The 20,348-nt window shown below is 31.7% G+C and overlaps 2 protein-coding genes across 8 annotated transcripts; both read left to right on the plus strand.

Annotated features, from left to right (window-relative positions):
- Positions 1 to 4,097: 4,097 nt before the first annotated feature.
- Positions 4,098 to 5,723, plus strand: LOC110713785. The gene is made up of 3 exons (XM_021892228.1): positions 4,098 to 5,304; positions 5,403 to 5,474; positions 5,626 to 5,723. Exons 1-3 carry the CDS (start codon positions 4,971 to 4,973, stop codon positions 5,721 to 5,723), a joined length of 504 nt encoding a protein of 167 aa, XP_021747920.1. The 5' UTR covers positions 4,098 to 4,970.
- Positions 5,724 to 9,644: 3,921 nt separating this feature from the next.
- Positions 9,645 to 20,348, plus strand: LOC110713633. 7 transcript variants are annotated; one of them, XM_021892088.1, is made up of 15 exons: positions 9,645 to 10,121; positions 10,206 to 10,262; positions 15,774 to 16,064; positions 16,379 to 16,471; positions 16,751 to 16,879; positions 17,059 to 17,412; positions 17,566 to 17,826; positions 17,923 to 17,985; positions 18,110 to 18,193; positions 18,344 to 18,660; positions 18,973 to 19,170; positions 19,266 to 19,379; positions 19,485 to 19,560; positions 19,863 to 19,958; positions 20,042 to 20,346. In XM_021892088.1, exons 3-15 carry the CDS (start codon positions 15,777 to 15,779, stop codon positions 20,135 to 20,137), a joined length of 2,169 nt encoding a protein of 722 aa, XP_021747780.1. In that variant the 5' UTR covers positions 9,645 to 10,121; positions 10,206 to 10,262; positions 15,774 to 15,776; the 3' UTR covers positions 20,138 to 20,346. The 7 variants fall into 7 exon arrangements, with proteins under 7 accessions (XP_021747780.1, XP_021747782.1, XP_021747781.1 ...); XM_021892090.1 differs by having other exon boundaries at positions 19,910 to 19,958; positions 20,042 to 20,170; XM_021892089.1 differs by lacking the exon at positions 19,863 to 19,958 and having other exon boundaries at positions 20,042 to 20,348.

The raw sequence follows: 20,348 nt of genomic DNA on the forward strand, positions 1-20,348 counted from the left end.
TGAATCAGACAACGTATTATATTTAACCGGTGTTAAAGGTAATTGTTTATGGCTAGACTCTAGTTTAGCCATTTATCCCTACACCCCCCCTAAACGACGCCGTACCACTACCCCCACACATTCCAGTAACTTCCCTCTAAAACTGCCAGTAACTTCCCACTACCCCACCCATATATATATATAATTAAAAAAAAAAAACTTTTCAAATAATCACATTTTTCTTTCTCATCCTCTTTCTCCAATTTCTCACTCAACCTCCATTTTCTCTCTCTACACCATTTTCGTACATGCAATTAGCAAGTAAAATTGTCTAAAATGTCCGACATAAGAGACGAAATTGCACAATCTCGACAAATTTCAACAACAACAAACCAAAAATCTAATGAGTAAGTATGTTTTACATGTTTAGTGTAAAATTAATTGAAAATTGCGAAACAAAACCCTAATTTTTTGGTATTTTTTCTTTTTGATGATGCTTCAGGAAAAAAATTGAAAATACTGGAGTTCCAGAACAATCAAAGTAAGTATTACTATTTTTTTTTTGGAATTATAAGCATAAATTTATTTAAATTTGCTCATATTTAAACAAGTTACTGTTTAATTTCAAAATAAACATAATTTTCCTCTATTTCTGAGACGATAATAAAAATTTAAACAAGTTAGTGTTAATATTGGAATGTATGCATAATTTTGATTAAATGATCAACCAAAAAAAATATAAAGTATAGTATTGTGAAATATAATGAACAAATACAAAACAGTATATGTTCAAATTGGATTGTGTGCATATATGTGTGCATATATATGTATACATATGTTCAAATTTGTATATTATGTGTACAACATGCAATTTATGTTTGTTTCTAAATTGTTCATTTCTAAATTTATGTGTATACATTTACTGACATATTAATTGTTCATTTCTAAATTCCATTTTGTACAAATAGAAAACATATACTTTATTCATCTGTGTAGTAAAATGAACATTTACAAAACACTATATTGTCAAAATTCATATTATGTTATATATATCCATATATGTGTATACAAATGTTCATTGCTACAACTATATTGATCATTTATATGAACTATTCTGTACATTTGTCTAACATAGAAACATCATGTCAATTTTTATGATTTACAATATTAATTTACATTGTAGTGATGTACCATTTAAAGTGATACACTTGATGCAATTTGACAATGGAATGTTCAATCCTTATCCTATAATTCATGAGAGAAAAGAATGTTCTGAAATAGACAACAAATTGGATAGAAATGAAGTTATAAAAAAGTGGGAACCCTATTTATTATGAGACAACCTACATCCCAAGTAAGTTGGTATACTTACAAATATTCATATATGTAATATTTAATGTAAAATCATTTACTTCAATACTTAATCTCATAATTGAAATAATTTGTAAAATTTTAGTGAACCAAAAAAGTTGAAAGTGAAATTTATAATGTCAAGATCAAGGCCAGAGAAAAATCAATCAATAAGGTATAAATACTTAACAAAAATTCAATAATTAATTTTTATACAGTTACATAATCATACTTTTATGTATTAACATTCGAAAAATTTCAGTGAACAAGAGAAGGAAACTTCAAAAATAGAAGATGCATCAACAAATCAAGGGTATATTCTACCTCAATGTGTTTAATGTTCATTTATTTCTTAGTTGTCATACATAATCTAATGATTTGCATTCTCAGAAAAAAAAAACAACTGAAGAGGAAGCAAAAACTGATTACCTACAACAAGAAAAGGCTGGATCAGAATTAGTGAATACAGGGTATTTGATTCCCATAATGTTCATTTTCAAATTACTTAATAAACATTTTTAATTATTTGAAATTAATTGATTTTCAGAAATCAATCACCTAAGAAAGACACAAGAGAGGTTGAACAACTACAACCAAAAAAGGATGCAGCAGGGTATTTTCAGAAATCAACTAATGTTCATTTTCATATTAGTTGATAAACATTTTTAATCATTTTCAATTTTTAATTTTCAGAAATCAATCAACTGAAGATGAGCCTCTAAAAGAGGCTACAGCAAAGGATCAGCCTACACAACAAGTGAAGGCTATAGCAGAGGATGAGCCTCCAGCAGAGGAAGAGCCTCCAAAAGAGGATGAGCCTCCAGCAGCAGTTGAAGAAACACATTCATACATAATGCAAAAGTATGAACATATATAACTTATTAAATGTTTATATTCCACATTTACAATATTATTGATCATAAATTATCTGTTGCCAGGAAAAAGTTAAAAGTGTCAACTCAAGGAATACTAAAAAAACTGACAAAAAACTGGAAAACTGCTCCTGTTAGCAAGGTCATTGCTGCTAAAAAGGCCCCTGCTACAACTGTTGATACTGCTGGAAAAGCCACTGCTGCTGAAATGGCCCCAGCTACAACTACTGAAAAGTCCTCTGCTGCAGAAAAATCCCATGCAGCAAGTTCTGCAAATGCACAACAGAAGGCCCCTGCTGAAATTAAAAAAATCCTATTAGGTAATGTACATAATTGTTAAATAAAATATTAAATTTTTTTAATCAATAACACTTATACTGAAAATGTTCATTTACCAATTTGTAAATGATCTAAATGTATAGGTGGTGAAGAAATTGAGATTGAGGATGAAACAGAAGAAGAATTGGAAAGACAAGAAGAATTGCAAAGGGATGAGGAGTTGACAAGAATATTGAGAGGTATAAAACCTGTTGAAGAGTTAAATTTGTCTCAAAAGAGTGAAAAATCTTCACAAAATTCAAAGCAACCAAGAAGGAAAATGGTTGCAAGGAAAAATCAAAAGAAAAAAGAATTGGAAGAAAATCAGAAAAAACAGGAATATGAACAATCACCAGCAAGAAGAACAAGAAGTAAATCACGAGGTAAATAAAATGTACAATTTCTAATATAACAATGATCATATTAAATAAAATATTACAACTATATTAATATTTATATAACAATATTTATTTGCAGATGTTAAGTTTCCGGCATATCAGCTATAGCAACAGCTGCTGCAGCAATTGCTGAAAACCTACCAGCAGCAACAACACCCAAAAAACCTGGGCGTCCAAGGGCTGCAACTGCAGTTGCAGAGAAACCTGTTGAGAAAACAGGGCGTACAAGGGCTGCAGTTATTGGGAAAGCAGGCCAAAAAGGTAAAAGAACATATCTAAAACAATAAATGTTCAATTACAATCTTACACTTTTAAAATGTTTATTTTACTTAATGTAATTGATCAAATAATTAGGTGGTCAGAAAAGACCTGCTGCATCAGCCAAAAGTCCTGCAAAAAAAAGAAAAGTCATAGATCAAGTGCCTTATGATGAACCATCAGAGGATGAAGAACAAGAAGAAGTCCCTGCAACAAGTTTTGCTCCTGCAGAAAAGAAAATTCTTAATAAAGTAGAACAAAAAGGTAATGTACATATTAATAAAGTTAAATGTTCAAATACAAACTAGCAATTTACACTTTCATATATATATGTTCATTTTACATATTATAATTGATCAAATGTTTAGGTGGCCAGAAGAGGCCTTCTGCATCAGCTAAAGGCCCTTTGAAGAAAACAAAAATCATTGAAGAACAATCAAAGGAGGAAAATGAAGAAGATGATAAAAGTAATACTGATAGTGGATCAGACAGTGAGGATCCAGCTTTTGATGCTGAAAAAGAAGAAGATGAAGAAAGTGAGGAGGTGGAAGTAGTTCAAGAAAAGAAAACAACATTGAAAAAACCAAAAGCTGAAGAAAAAAGAATGGTTCTGTATGAGAGGGAACCAATAAAAAAGATTGTGAAGAGGAAAACTGAATTTTCAGTGGCTAAAAAAAAAGAAGAGGAGGAAGAAAAGAATGAAGAGGAAGTTAGAAGTTCGACAAGAGGAGGCCATGTCAAATTCATGCATTGGGTTAAGAAAATGAGTGATACACAGAAGAAATTAGTGCATGAAATAGGACTGGGGCCGTTGTTGGATATAGAACTTCCTCAGCTTGACAAACAATTCAGCCATTGGGTTTTAGATAGCTTTGAAGTTAGTAGTTGTAGTTTTGAGCTGCCTAAAGGTGAAAAAATTGAAATTGAGGTGGAGGATGTGAGAATTGTATATGGTTTGCCAATGGGAGACATTCCCATTGTTGAAGCCAAATCAGACAGAGCAAGTGAAGATTTTGGTGTATTTATAAAAAATTGGAGGTCAAAATGGCAAGGCAAAACACCATCTGTAAACCAAATTATTGCTCAATATACAAGTGATAAATTCAAAAACCAAAGGCCAGCAGAAGAAGATTTTCTCACCAACTTTTTGGTAGTTGTTGTGAATTGTTTGATGAAGTGTATTTCAAACAACCAATGCCATTTCAAGTTTCTGTTTTCTATGATGGACAAAGAAAAAATAAAAAACTTGAATTGGTGTCAGTACGTGTTTGACTCTCTCATCAGTTGCCATGTGACATGGAGAAAGAGTGGAGGAAAAGGATTCTACAATGGACCACTGCAATTTCTGATGGTAAGTTTACAACACACAATAGTAAATTATAAAATGTTCATTTTAGTAACAATGAATGTTCATTAACAAAATGTTAAATATCGATTTCGTCTAAAATTTTAATCTTTTATATTAATTGTTCATTTGTATTATATTATATGTTCATTTATAGTAATGGGTTTTGGTGCAGCTGTTCTACTTTGACAGAGTTCAAAGATTGAACAAAAAACAACCAAGAACAATTCCAATAATTTCTTGTTGGAAAAGGGATATGTCACTTGAAAGGATAAAAACAGAAAATGATTTGAACTATGGATATGGAAAAGTCCTTCCAAGAATAGAAGAAAAGCCTGCAGACAATCCTAAGGTACAAAATGATCATTTATAAATTATGAAATGTTCAATATCAAAACACATAATGTCTTATATGATTTTTCTTATATGTTCTATAAATGACAGGTCATTATGAATGAATTTGCATCAATGGTACAAGAAGTTGGTGCATCTTTGGCAAGACTTTCTACCAAATTGGTTAAGGCAAAAGAGCTCTTCCCTGGGAATCAGTTGGTCAAGAAGGTAGATGAAGTGTTGGGAAAGATGGCAAGAGAACAATCAATTCTCAGCCAAGATGAAGAAATATTTGGATCAGAGGATTTTTTGAATGCCATAGCTCAAATTGAGAAGGAACTGATGGAGGCAAGTGAAGCAGAAAAAAAGAAAATAGGAAATGAGAAGGAATATGATATAAGGAAGGCATTCAGTTTGGGTTGCAACTTAACTCCCCCAACTCCAACAACTGGTAAATATGCTTAATTAAAAACTGTCATTAATTTGAATATCCTTACTTAAAGAGTATAATATAATTAAAGAATTAAAATTTAATTTATTTGAACACAGAAGCACAGATTAATGTTGCAGCCACAACTTCAACAACAACTGATGCAAATGTTTCTTCTAAGCCAGAAGAGGGTAAAGCTTTAATATCTATGTACAATTATGAAAAGTATAATGTTCATTTATAAAATAATAAGTTTGTTTAGTCTAAATATTCAAAAAAGTATATATTCAGAATAACAAATGTTCATTTACATTAACAATTTCATATATTTTAAATCAACAGAAAGAGTTGGAGGTTCAAATTCTGAAGAACCACAAGATGGAGGAAATTCAGAAAAAGGTAAAAAGTTCACTTATATAGTATTAAATGAACATTTGTGATTGTAAGATATTCTTCTTTAATGATACTAAGTCTATATATGTGTGAATGCAAATTAATACAAAAAGCATTAAACAAAGGTGAAGGTTCAAAATCTGAAGCATTAGAAGAAAATGTTGAAGGAAATTCAAAGAGTGGTACAATGTTCACATATTACAAATAAATGATCAAATTATTAAGTATAATGTTCATTTCTAGTTATATTAAATTTTTTTCATGTATTTTGTTTGCAGCATCTGATTCAAAAGTTGGTGATCCCAAGACACCAACTGAAAATAGGGAAGCTGCTGGAGATATTTCTACAATCTTGAAATCTCCAGCATGTTCAAGTATGGAAGATATCCTTGATAAATCAAACAAGAAAGGAGGAAGCATGGGGTAAACATGGAAGACCTATCTTGTTAGAAAATATATAATTTTGAATGGACATGTAGAATAAATTTGGTTATAAAGTGTAATTATTTTGGACAGTTTTTGTTTATGAAGTTAGTAATGGATATGTATTATAAAATCAGAAGGGAATATTTTGCTTTAGGGTAGGAATGCACAATTTAAGATATGTAAATTATGTATTTTAATTTAAATGTTTTAGTAATATTTTAAGTGTTTATTGTTCAAAAAAGGAGAATAATGTTTTTTTTATATTAATTACTCTTCATTACTAACCATGATTAATATTTCAGAGAAGACAAGAAGAAACAGATATATGCTTCAAATGTGAAGGAAAGGTAAATGATTATTCCACATATACATGTTCTTTTACATTAAACTGAATAATCATTTATACTATATTTATATTCAGTGAGACAAAAAAGGATTCAAAAGAAATTGAAACAGAGAAGATTCAAATTTCCAAAAACACATCAGGACAAAAGGTAAATGGTCTTTACATGTGTATAGATTTATAATGTTCATTATCAATATACTAAATGATCATTCATAATTCAATATTTATTCAGTGACAGAGAGAAGACTTTGGAAAGAAAAAAATCAAGAGAAGCTAAGAAGGCAAAAACTGAGATTGCAAAGGAAAAAGAGATAAGGTATTACTATTTGTTCTTTATATAAATTATTTGTTCATTATTAAAAAAATTCATATTTGTATTAATATATGGTCACATTAACTAGGCCGCAAAGGGAAATCCCAAATGTTCCTCTTGCTTTCCGATCTCCATACATGGTCAAGTACAAGGATTTGTTCAAAGATGAAGACACAATGAACAAACTTGTAACAGACTATGCTTATAGTGGAAAATATCAAAGGTATACATCACTTACTTCATTAAAACTTTAACATTATGTTTGTTGTAAACTCATAAAATTTAAAAAATTGATATTTTGCAGTGAGCTACTATACTATGATGGAGTGAATTCGATCAACAGGGAAGAGATGAAAACTCTTGAAGGGGATACATTAGTAGTTAACAATGTGATCGATTCATGGGCAGTACTTCTGAATAAAAAAAGGTCAAAGAACAAGTTATACTTTTCAACATTTCCACATGTAAGTCTTTATTGAAATTACACATGTATACATTGGTGTACTAAAATGATCAATTCACTCATACTAGATGATCATTATGAATATTAAAATGATCCTTGTGCATTATTTGCAGCAAATTATGTATGCAAATACAGTGTGTCCTGAAGGATCATCAATGGAGCTTAGAATTGCATACTTCAAAGAGAGAATAACAAATGAATTGAGGTTATACAAAATCAAGAGTGCAGTTGGATATCAACAGGTATTAATGAACAATATGGAATTATAATATGTTCATTTACATTAATGTGTATATATAATAATATTATGTACTATGTATAGATTTTTTTTCCAGTGGCCATATATGCACATTTCTATCTTCTATGCATTGATCATATCAATGAGACAATGCATATAATTGACAACAGGAAACTGCCAAAACATCAAACAATTGCAACAAAGTATGAAAACCAACCCCAATTGGTGGTAAGTATATTGTTTAATAGATATATAAATGATCAATTTGTTTATACAAAATGATCAATATTGAAAATTAAAATGATCAATATTAATATGATCCTTTGAATTTTTTTTTCTGTATATGTTGCAGTTAAAAGGATATGCAGAATATTTGAAAGGGTTGGGGTATGAAGATGCAGATTCTATTGAGAAATATAAGGTGGTTTTGCAAAAAATGAAGTGGAGGAGCAACGAAGATTACACCAACTGTGGAGTTTACATTATGAAACATATGGAAACTTTCACTGCTGATCCAATTGAAGAATGAGTTTGTGACCTAAAACCAAACAATGTAAGTAAATTTCAACAAAACAAAAAAATATACTTCATGATCACTTTATAATACATAATGATAATTTATATCCCATTAATGTTCATGTTTATAATAAATTATTTTCTTGGAACAGGTGAACCAAATCAGAAAGCTCAGAGTACAATACACTGCTGAACTAATGCTGAATGAAGGAAACAGGCAGTCACAGAACAATAGAAGAGCAGCAAGAAGATTTGCACAAGCTTAATACAATATGTTCATATATAGACATATATATGATCATACTTGCTTTCAGTATTTGTATGGACATAAGTTTTTGTTGTTGTTCAAGTAAAGACAAAATTTATTATCTTTTTAATATTTACAAATAGTAAAGTGTTACATTATAATTGCCAGTTTTAAATCATCTAATATAATTATTCCAATTTAATAATGGTTCTTACTATTTAAAATAGTATATGATCACTTCCAAAAGCAAAAATAATCATTTATAGAACATTTAAGAATAGTTTGAAAAAAAAAAGATTCAAATTACTTAATAAATCAAAATATAAAAAACTTAAAGCACTTAAATCTCTATAAAGTTGAGACAACTAAAAATGTTGATAGTTAAACACCAAAACATAATTACATATTGATTTACTCTCTTATTTACCATTTGTAGCCAATCTCTTAGCCACACTAGTATCAAAAAACGCTAATAACCTATCATATTTGGTTGAAATCTGTGCAGAACCTCCTTGAGTACTTCTTGAAACAGTAGGAGATCCTTGAACATTCATTGAAACACTAGGAGAAAGTAGAACATTCCTTGAAACACTAGGAGAAACTTGCACATTCCTTGAATTTCCTTGAGTACTTCTTGGAACATTAGGAACATCATGCACATTTCTTGAAATACTAGAATCAACTTGAACATTCCAAAAAAAGCCTTGAGTACTTCTTGGAAAATTAGAAGGAGCTTGAACTTTCTTCGGAACACTAGAACAAACTTGAACTTTTCTTGGAGCTTTTGGAGGATTTTGAACAATGCTAGAAACTTTAGAAGGATCTTGAGCATTGATTTGAGCATGCACAACTGTGGGAAATTGTACATTTCTTGGTTTCTTTGGTGGCAATTGAGAACTTGTTGGAAAATTATCAACATCATGAGCAATTGCTGCTGTTTTACCCTAATGATCAAAATTAAAATAATTAATGATCAAATTCAAAATTCATAATGACCTTATACAAAATTAAAAGGTAGATGATTAATATTTCACCTTAACAATAGAAGATATGTCTGGATCAACAGTAACGTTTGATTGCATAGAGCTATATCCATATTCCTATAATAAAATGAAAATTATAAAAACATTATAATCACAACTTAAACTACTAAAATGAACAACTACAATTACATACATAATCATTTACATAATACCTGTTCAAAGTCATTTGAAACACTATCATCTGAAGGGATATCTTCTACAATGGCAGTCTTTTTATTACAAACCTTGAAAAAAAATTAAAAGTAAAAATGTTTAATATTCTAAAGAATTTGATAAAAACAGATAAAAAAAAAGAAAATAAGTTTTTACCTGAGCACTTGGATCTTCAATCACAATTAACTCATTAACAAAAATGAAAAAAGATGAAGAAAAAAAAATGGCAGAATGGTTCAATATAAAACGACGTAGTAGCATGAGGGTGTAGGAGAAGCTGGCTACCCTAGAGTCTAGGCAAAAATTTGTAGTGTTAAAGGAATACAATTTTAATAACGGGCCTTTGGTAAACGTTGTTGAAGGGCCTTAGTATCTTCTACTGTAGTAAAATTCCAATAAACTTTTTCTTCTTAAAAAATAGTAATAAAAAAATAAAATAAAATAATACCAATAAACCCCCGAAATTTATCCCCAAAAAAGCATCAGCTTCTAGTCCCTCTATGACTATCCCACTCTCCCACAAAACCCACTCACAATAGAATTTGGCGGGCTGTGAAACTCTACTTCTCCGCTTCCACTCTCCATAAACGTGATGGAACTGCTCCTATTCCACTCTCATTGTTTCTGTAATGGTGGGAAAAAAAAAAAAATCAAATCTCACTTTTCTCTTTCCTCGTTCTGGTTTGCAAGACATCTTTCTGTACGGTATTCTATCAATTCATCTTGATTTCTTAGGGTTCGTTGCTTGAATTAAACTGATTTGAGTCTAATTTGATGTAATTAGGGAGGCTGAGGTTACGATTTGTAGAGTACATATCAGACAACTTATTTGCGGACTTCGGTAAGTAATTCATCTACTCCGTATTACTAATTTTTAGCTTTTTTGATGTTTAATTTGTTTAATTTAAATTGCATGTGGCTTCATTGGCAAGAATCTGGGTAAATTGTTTCATGAAATTAGATGTATGGTGAATCAATTTTGGTCGGTTTACCATGATTAAGAGGACATGTATATATTTATAGCTAACACACAATTAATTTAACTTGTATTATCTTTGGTATGTAGCTAATTCAAATTTGTTTCTTTCCCCATATTGATATTCTATTTGTTGGATTGGTATGTTGGTTTCTTTCCAATTATAAAAAGAAAATACAATTCCATATTGATTTATTGGGATGATGTTGGCAACGGGTGGGATTTAGTGAATTTTTTTTATTGGAGCTTGTATTATTTTACTTGGCTATGAATAATTACACAATTTCATGTGCATTTAGAATGATATATATTTCGTATTTAGAGTAATAATTGCTTCTGGTTGGTAAACATAGTTTAACAGCTACAATGTAAGGTTATATTATAGTTTTTTTGCTTCTGAATGAGGTAAAAGTACTTGACATCCATAATTAGACTTGTAGGCCTAATACACAATAACACTAGAACTTTGTATGTATTACATATCAACAAGAAAGACCCATTTATAAAATAGTGCTATCATGCTTTTGGAAATGCAAAAAAGTACTATTCCAAACCTCTAGCTATCTGAAGATGACCAACCTCTATAATAGATTTAATCACTATGCCAATAAATTGAGTTTCACTCACATATTTTTTGTTGTAAGAAACACAAAACTAATAAAGGGATTCAAATTACTCCATCAAATTTATGCCCACTCTCGAATATATATCATGCAGTATTACTTTGTTCATATAATCTATAAATAATTCATTTGTAAGATAATTTAAAAGACTACAAAAAAAAAAAAGCTCATTTATCATTTCCTTTTGTATCATTCAAACGAGGTAATTGGGTTTCTTTTGAAAATCAAGCTTAGACTTAAATTATTGGAAAGTTGCATTTTAGGGTGGGGCTCCAAAGCAAAAGTCTGTTGTTACTTCAGAAATAATAAAAAAAAAATCTCTTGAAAATCAATTACTTATTTTATACCCTACTCTAATTGGATATGAAAACATGGATCATGCTCCATATATAATTCATCTTATATATCAGCCTTAGTACTTTCACTCCTCTCATTCTTGCTTAAAAAGCTTAACCTCTGTAAGTATCTCTTTCAAACACAGCTATATGAACATCGATAGTTTTTTATTATTATTTTTTTAGGCAAAATAATCATTTCAATACAAAGATGCTAAAGTCACTAAGCCTTTAAATTTAATAGCCAAAAAATAAATGATGAAAGATATTAGGAATAGATATATTTTAGTTGGTTGTCATGTAAAAGCAAAATTTGAATTGAACAGAATAAATCACCAAATGCATTAGTTTAAGTTAAAATTATCATAGTCAAATATATGAAGTCAGTACAAAGTTAGAGTCGTAGACACATTCAGAAACAAAGACTACTTGTATTACAATTGTATTACAAGAAATCTGATGAGGCATGCCATGTGGTAGCAGCAGCTGATGTGGCAGCGTGACTAATTTTGAAAATAAAAAATAATTGATAGAAGTATTAAATTAATAGTGTTTGATAATAATGAAAGAATATTGGACAAAATCAAATTAATCAAAATTTTTTTTAGATTGATTAAAATTTATTAACTCTTCAATAACACTGACCGTTATGAAAATGTCCTCTTCGTGATTAGTCATAATGGATCGAAAATGGATGTCAAAAGATCGTACCGGAGGAGAATATGAGAAAGGAATGGAGGAGTTCATTGCTTTTGCGGTTAAACATTCTAAACATCCGAATAGAATAATATGTCCATGTGTTGAATGTTGCTTTCAAACCCGACTTAGTGCTGAAGAACTAAGAGATCATTTGACCATTTATGGATTAGATGAAAACTACACGAATTGGGTTCGACATGTAGAGGTTGGAGATGTTTCTCTTGATTGGGGTGGTGCTCACGATGAGCCAAATGAAGACAACACCTGGGAAGGAGGAGATCACTTAGAGGAGTTGACGCGTGTGATTGAGGAAGAATTACAAGATTGCCCAGAAATGCTTGATAACATAACTAATGATGCAAAAACACCCTTATATCCCGGTTGTACAAAACACACAAGATTGTCAACTATCTTAAAATTGTACAACATGAAAGCTGGCAACGGGTGGAGTGATAAAAGCTTCACAACGTTACTTGAATTTTTAAAAGATGTGTTGCCTGAGGACAATACAATTCCGAGTAGTTCATATGAGGCCCAAAAGATGTTGCGTTCAATGGGCATGAGCTATGAGAGGATACACGCATGTCCTAATGATTGCATTTTATATCGAAAGGAGTATGCATCTTTAACAAAGTGTCCTGAGTGCAACGTGTCTCGATACAAGAAGAAAGATAAGGTTCCTGCCAAAGTGTTATGGTACTTTCCCATTGTACCAAGATTTCGACGTTTGTTTAGTAGTCCAGAGGATGCAAAGAACCTGACTTGGCATGCAAATGGGAGGATTAAGGATGATGGTATGCTTAGACACCCTGCCGATTCTCCGCAATGGATCAAAATTGATAAAGAATTTCCTGAATTTGCTCATGAAGATAGAAATCTTCGTCTTGCACTCGCCACCGATGGCATGAACCCATTTGGCTGTCAAAGTAGCTCATATAGTGTATGGCCTGTTATTCTGGTTATATATAACTTATCTCCAGAGTTGTGCATGAAAAGAAAATATATGATGCTATCTATGTTAATCTCAGGGCCAAAACAACCTGGGAATGACATAGATGTTTATCTTGCGCCCCTTATTGAAGACTTGAAGATGTTGTGGGACACAGGTGTTGAAGTGTTTGATGCATCTCATAACGAGAATTTTAATTTAAGGGCTATGCTTTTTGGGACAATAAATGATTTTCCTGCGTATGGAAATCTCTCTAGATATAGTAACAAAGGATATAAGGCATGTCCTATATGTGATGATGGTATGTGTGACATGTATTTGAATCACAGTAACAAAGTTATTTATCCTGGTTATCGTCAATTTCTGCCATCAGACCATCACTATCGTAGACTAAAAAAAGCTTTCAATGGTAAGACAGAAGAGGGTAAAGCACCTAAGCCACTAAGTGGTGATCAAGTTTTTGAAAAGGTAAAAGGGTTGGAAGTCAAATTTGGAAAACAAAATGCAGATCTTCTTCCCAGCACTGGTTATAAGAAGAAGTCAATAGTTTTTTACCTTCCATATTGGAGCTCTTTGTATGTGCGACATTTTCTTGATGTCATGCACATTGAAAAAAATGTGTGTGATAGTCTTATTGGAACTTTGCTTAATGTTCGTGGAAAGACCAAAGATGGTAAAAAGTCAAGATTGGATCTCGTTGACTTAGGCATTAGAGAAGAACTAAAACCTCAGACTAAGAATAGGCGTACATATTTACCTCCAGCCTGTCATACGTTATCAAAGAAAGAGAAGGTTGCTTTTTGTGAATTCTTAAGGGGAGTTAAAGTTCCAGAGGGTTACTTCAAATATTAGTAGTCTTGTGTCTATGAAAGACTTAAAACTAATAGGTTTAAAGTCTCATGATTGTCATATTCTACTAGAGCATATCTTGCCAGTTGCTTTGAGGTCTATTTTACCAGAACGTGTTCGACGAGCCATCACAAGACCTTGCTTTTTTTTTGCTGAAATATGTCGCAAAGTTATCGACCCTAAAAAACTAACCAATTTGCAAAAAGAACTTGTTGTCACTTTGTGTGAGCTTGAGATGTTTTTGGAACCATCTTTTTTTGATATTATGGTTCATCTAACTGTTCATTTAGTTAGAGAAACACAATTGTGTGGGCCGGCATATTTGAGATGGATGTACCCAATTGAGCGCTTTATGAAGATCTTAAAAGGGTATGTGATGAATCGAAGTCGTCCAGAAGGTTGCATGGTTCAACGATCCCTAGCTGAAGAAGCTGTTGATTTTTGTAGTGAATATCTCTTTAATGTTGACCCAATTGGTCTACCAAAGTCGCGAAGCATCACATCAACGGGTAAGGGAATTGTGGGAAATGTAGTGATATCCATATCTCGTGATGAATGGCGTCAAGCACACCTTTATGTTCTTCACAACAGCTCTGAAGTTGAGCCTTATGTAGATGAACACATGGCTTTCTTAAGGGACTTGAATCCTACTAGAAACCAAGCATGGTTAGCTTCTGAACACAATCAAACTTTTGTTAATTGGCTACAAACAAAGGTTGCTGAAGACTTGAACAGGAGACCAGATTCTGTTTCTGAAAGACTGAAAGCTTTGTTTCGAGGTCCCCGTATGGAAGTCATATCTTATTCTGCATATCAGATAAACGGATTTACTTTCTATATAAAGGAATGAGATAATCAAAGTACTATGCAAAACAGTGGTGTGGCTCTTGAGGCTGAGGCTATGCATATTTCTAGTGCAAAAGACAAAAATCCTATTTTTGCTAGCACGTCATATTATGGGTTTATTGTGAGCATGTGGGAGTTAGATTACAATATGTTTAGGTTACCCGTCTTCAAATGTATGTGGGTTGAGAATAAAGGCATCCAAATTGATAATATGAAGTTCACCCGAGTTGATTTCCGAAGGGCTAGCTATACTAAGGAGCCATTTATATTAGCATCTCAAGCAAGACAAATTTTCTTTGTTACTGACCCAAAGGATAAGAATTGGAGCATTGTCTTATCAACAAATAGAAAAAATGCTAGTGTTGACCAAGTTGAAGATGATATGGGAAATGAATTTGAAGAGCACCCATTCCCTGAATCATTACAATCATTTGATGATGATACTAACGAAGATGATTTGTATAAGCGAGCTGATCATTCTGAAGGGATATGGATTAGACCTAGTAAGAGACGTCGAGGTGGGCTATTAAAGAAGAATTGGATGCAACCCCTTCGAAAGAAGCGCAAGATCTAAAATGATGGAAGAGACAACGAGTAGTTGGAAACTTTAATTTTTTGCTAGATTTTTTCAATAGTACAATGAGACATTAGAGTTTTAGTTACATTTTCACATTTGTGAAACTGATGAATTAACTAATGTTATGGATTTAAAATTTAGTGTGATACTATTTTTTTATTTCCATATATTTGCTTCCTTTATGGACACCAGTAACCTATTCTGTATTTTTTTTAATACCTATTATCATCAGGTTTCTCCTTTCTGAATTTACTAGTGTGTGTGTGTGTTTTAATCTGTAGTGCCTTTATGGTCTTTTAGTTTAGGTATATTTAGTTTTTGTTACAACTGATGAATTATACAGCTTTGCCAAGTATATGTTTATAATCTTTAATTTTCTCAGCAATGTATTATCATTGTATGTATCCACCTATTAGTAGCTACTACTAAATGTTACAGTATTCTGTTGCATTATTCGTAGTCTCCTCTCACTGCTATTTTTCCACTTAAATTTTATAGGTAATGAGATCCAGTCAGCAGGATGCTGATGGTACAAATGCTTCTTTTAAAAGAAATAGACCAACAACAACTAAGCGAGGTGCAACACGCATGAAGAAGGTTGTTCGAGCCAGGAATAGAAAAATGGTTTTTCCAGTACAGTGGAACTCAAAAGGCCAACCTATTGGAAATAATAGTGTGATCATGTCAAGTTATTTGGGAGCCACAACACGAAGCACAATTCCTATCAATTATGAAGATTGGGATCGAGTTCCTTATGCTTTGAAAAATGCAATTTGGGAAGATGTCTCGGTAATAATGTTCTCTTATATTATGATTTTGCATTATAAATCAGTTCTTTACTTTTTATTTAAATTAGTTTGATTTAGTGATATTTGTTTTTTTTTTCTTTTATGATTGAAAACATTTAACATTCCAGAACAAAAGAAAAAATGGATCATTTCTAAAGCAGCAGACAAGATGAGGTATTTTAGGTGCTTTTTAACAAGAAATTGGATCTACGATAACCATGGGAATGTACGTGATGAGCCACCTAGATTATAATTATTATTATTAGCATATACATCCTATAGACTGCACTTACTTATCAGAATCATATTGGACAGAAAACTAGCGAGGATAATCGACAAAGAGCAAAGAAAAACAAATATCCTCAAAAGCGTTCCCATAGAGGATGTGCTCGCTTAGAGCAGGATATGGTAAGTTGTAAACCCAAAGTGTTTTTTAAATCTCTATTTCCACCAGAAGATCATTTCCTTTGCATTAGTTTCACCTTTGTCTTTTCAGTGTTGAGATTTTAGCTATAAATCATGCCTTCTCTTTATAGCTAGCATATTTGCCTATTCTAGAGTGAGTAATTTAGTGTAGGATGGTTAGTCATGGAGATTTTCAAGCTATATTGTATAATACATTTCATGCACTCTAGTTTTGCTCAAATGTAATACCGTGAAATGGAGATCATCAATTTTTTCATGCAGTTAGCTGAGTTGGCTTCTACTGATAATCCAATGACTTCTATACCACGAGCATCTATGTGGAAGGCTATACGAAGTGATAAGAGAACTGGGAAAGTTTATGAGAAAGCTCAAGAAGTTGCGGAGAAAATTGTGAGTGTTTTCACGCCTCTTTTAATTATTTACTATTAAAACCCAAATTTTGTTCCTCCTACAACTAGCCTAAGAAACTATGCTGAACTCTTGAAATACAGTAATGTCTTATATACACAAGAAATTTTACATGTTTTATATTTTTCTATTTATGTTGTTTTTAATCGATTGTTATGTAGGATATGCTAGAAAACCTTGCTGCTAATGGCGAGTTTCCAGATTCCGGGCGCGAGGATGTGCTCTTCAAGGCTTTAGGAAATAAGGCAGAGCATGGAGGTCGTGTAAGGGGTGTTGGTTCTGGTGTTAATATCACAGATTATTTTGGAAGCTTAAAAAATCCTAAAGAGTCACAAGATGAGGTAAAGGATTTAAAATCAATGGTGATGGCTATGTCAAACGAGTTAAGGGAGTTGAGATCGTTAGTAAATTCGGGAACTCAGTCCAAGAAGACAACTATTTGTGATACTATCATTGCCGAAGAGAATGAGGAGGAGCTCACTCCAAGTTGCAATAGTCCTATCGAATTTCCAGAGGTATATTGTGAACTCATCTATATACTGATAAACATACAGGATAATATAGTATGCTGAAATTTGTGTATTGAATCCCCCTTTTCCTTTAATAGATTATAAAGATTATTTGTCATGTGTCTGATTACATTGAAATCGAAATCTCTGATGATATAGGGCTTGACTGCGTGTGAACTAGCACTCTCAGAGCCAAGTTATCGCATTGTGGCTACAGGCAAGGTGCATAACATCCCAAATGTTGCACGTGTTGTACATGGTGTACCACTATTGTCCAACCAAGTTAGAGTGTCGATTGAGTACATTTATGAGAAACAAGCTCTGCTGCCGGTACCTCTTAAAGATGAAGCTTATACTCTAAATGAAGCTCTAGGCACACATGTTGCTTGGCCTTGCCATTTAGTAATTATTGCCGGAAAGGTTTATCAATCATGTAACCCATCTATGTACCAACTTTGCATAATATAAACTATAAAAACTATCTAATTTATTTTGATACAAACTTGTAAAATGCAGATCCCAACACAGCCTACATCAAAAGCAAAACAAACTAATTGCACCAAGGGTTCAAAAAACGATGTACACTGATTCACATTATTTTATTTTACACATTCTTAATTTTATAAAAATATACTATCAGATGAGCATAGGAATGGTTAAACTATTAACCTATTACTGAAATTGTATGTATATATTCTTACAGAACCAAGTTACTGCCTTTCCAAGCTTGCAGACTACATCAAATGCATTAAAGACAAGATCATTTCCTGGGCAAACCAATGCAAAGGTTAGTTATCTTTGATGTTATTCAATTACTATATAAACACACACTTTGCTTAGTCATTTGCCTTCAGCTTGGATAATGTACAATTTTCATGACATTGTCTAAGATGAGTGTTTTTGTTAACATATTTAATTGTTGGGGAGAATGATATAGATTCCAATAACACCAAAAGTCAAAGAAAAAGAAGTTGATCAATCTTGGCAAGCAAAAAAACCTGAAGAGCAGACAACATCAAAGACTAAGCTTTCAACAGTTGACATGGAAGTGGTTATTAATGTTGATGCCCTACCTCATGAATTAAGATTGACATATATGTATGCTAAAAGAATGAAAAAAGACGAGCAGATAATGATTCCTATGGAAGAAGCAATAGTGAATCAATCTCAACAAATTTATATGGGCAAGGAGGAGATTTTTCAATTAATTGCCCAAGAAGAAATAGGTGCTTGCCACATGTCTGCATATATCATGTAAATTACCGTGATCTTTCTTTTCTTCCTTTTTTAATTTTTTATATTATTGCCTCTACCAACTGTTATATTTTTTAAAAAAATATTGCCTTTTTTCATTTTGTTAGACTGTTACAAAATAGTAATTTATAAATCATTAAATGAAGGAAAAATAAGGTGATATGAGATGATAATGATCATCGGACTTAAATTGTTTTTTTTTATTTAAAAAAAAATTTGAAATCAAAGCTTTAGATATGTTTAATTTATTAATAATATTATGTGTAATAATGTGTTTAGGTATTTAAACTAAATCCTTTTTTTTTGTATCAGGTTAATGTATCGCAATTGTCAAGCAACGGGGAAGAGCAAATTTGGGTTTTTATGTCCGTCCTCAATATCTTTAGTGGTGCAAAGTAGACATGAAGAAAAGATTCAGGAGAACCGTGTAGAACGAGCACGTTATATTGTTAATGCACTTCAGGGGACTACAAGGAAAGAAAAAGTTTATTTGGCACCATACAATGCTGGGTTAGTGCAATCTTATATATATTGCATGTCCATTTTTAAATTAATGCATATATTGGTTACTATATATGACTTACAATCATGAACTCAATGTGTAGGCGCCATTGGATATTATGTGTGATTGATCCGGAAGCTGATGTTGTCTATTATTTGGACCCCTTACGAAAGGAAAATTGTCCTATTGGAGATGATTTACGTAGCGTTGTAGAGACGTAAGCTTGATTATTAAAATACTATTAAGATTTTTTTATCCATACATTTGACAATATTTATATTTTACTTTTCTTAAGTTTGAAAAATATTTAACCATTTGATAGGGCATTACTTATATATCAAAATCAAGTTGTAGGAAGTAAGAAGGTGAAGAAAAGTACAACTTGGTCCAAAATTCAGGTACTTATTTGCATATCGCTTTCATGTCGATAAACTTGTAATATCTAGCTTTTAGATTGCATTTTTTTGTGTTTGTTTAAGATTATGTGATATCTATAATTAAAAATTTAATAAAAAAAAAGGAAACAAATGATGAATCTAAATTTTATTTAGAAAAGATAGTCATTAGTGCCTAAATGCCTTACTCCGTAGGATACTAATTAATCTAACCCAAATTTCTTATAGCTAGCTTGTCTTTTATAAGTAAGTTGGAATCATTGTTATGTCTTTCCGCTCTATTTATTTTACTTATTTTTATGTAGTGTCCTCGTCAGAATAATGGTGTAGATTGTGGTTACTATGTCCTAAGGTTCATGCGAGATATCATTGCTCATAACCAACCACAAATTCCGGAAATGGTAAATTTATTGTAATGTTTTGTTTGTATTAAAAATTAACTATTGCTTTGATTATTGATTAGAATTTTTTTCAATATGTGCAGTACTTTTCAGATTGTTTATGGCCCAACTATAGCACAGAGCAAATTGATGAAGTGAAAACTGAGTTGGCACGCCACATTCTCTACTTTGCTAGTTGATTTAGGAAGTTAAAACTAATTGGTGGACAAATCATTATGTTTAGATTTCTTATTAGTTTAATGTTTCTCAAATCGTTAAAGTTAATATTATGAATGCTTCGTATTTTATTTTTCTATTACAATGGACACCGTGAAACTTATTAGTTTTTTATTTTATATATATACAATCCATTTGGTTGTGTAAATTTAGTTGTGTTTGTATAGATAGTCA

This window comes from Chenopodium quinoa, unplaced genomic scaffold, assembly GCF_001683475.1.
Source record: "Chenopodium quinoa cultivar QQ74 unplaced genomic scaffold, ASM168347v1, whole genome shotgun sequence".
Taxonomy (NCBI): Eukaryota; Viridiplantae; Streptophyta; class Magnoliopsida; order Caryophyllales; family Amaranthaceae; genus Chenopodium; species Chenopodium quinoa.

Excerpts from the sequence above, each read along its gene's own strand:
- LOC110713785 (XM_021892228.1), top strand. The coding sequence starts at position 4,971 with ATGAATGAATTTGCATCAATGGTACAAGAAGTTGGTGCATCTTTGGCA. Across the intron at positions 5,305-5,402 it reads TCCCCCAACTCCAACAACTG|AAGCACAGATTAATGTTGCA; the intron begins GTAAATATGCTT and ends ATTTGAACACAG. Across the intron at positions 5,475-5,625 it reads TTCTTCTAAGCCAGAAGAGG|AAAGAGTTGGAGGTTCAAAT; the intron begins GTAAAGCTTTAA and ends TTAAATCAACAG.
- LOC110713633 (XM_021892088.1), top strand. The coding sequence starts at position 15,777 with ATGAGATCCAGTCAGCAGGATGCTGATGGTACAAATGCTTCTTTTAAA. Across the intron at positions 19,171-19,265 it reads TTGGCACCATACAATGCTGG|GCGCCATTGGATATTATGTG; the intron begins GTTAGTGCAATC and ends CTCAATGTGTAG. Across the intron at positions 19,380-19,484 it reads TTACGTAGCGTTGTAGAGAC|GGCATTACTTATATATCAAA; the intron begins GTAAGCTTGATT and ends ACCATTTGATAG.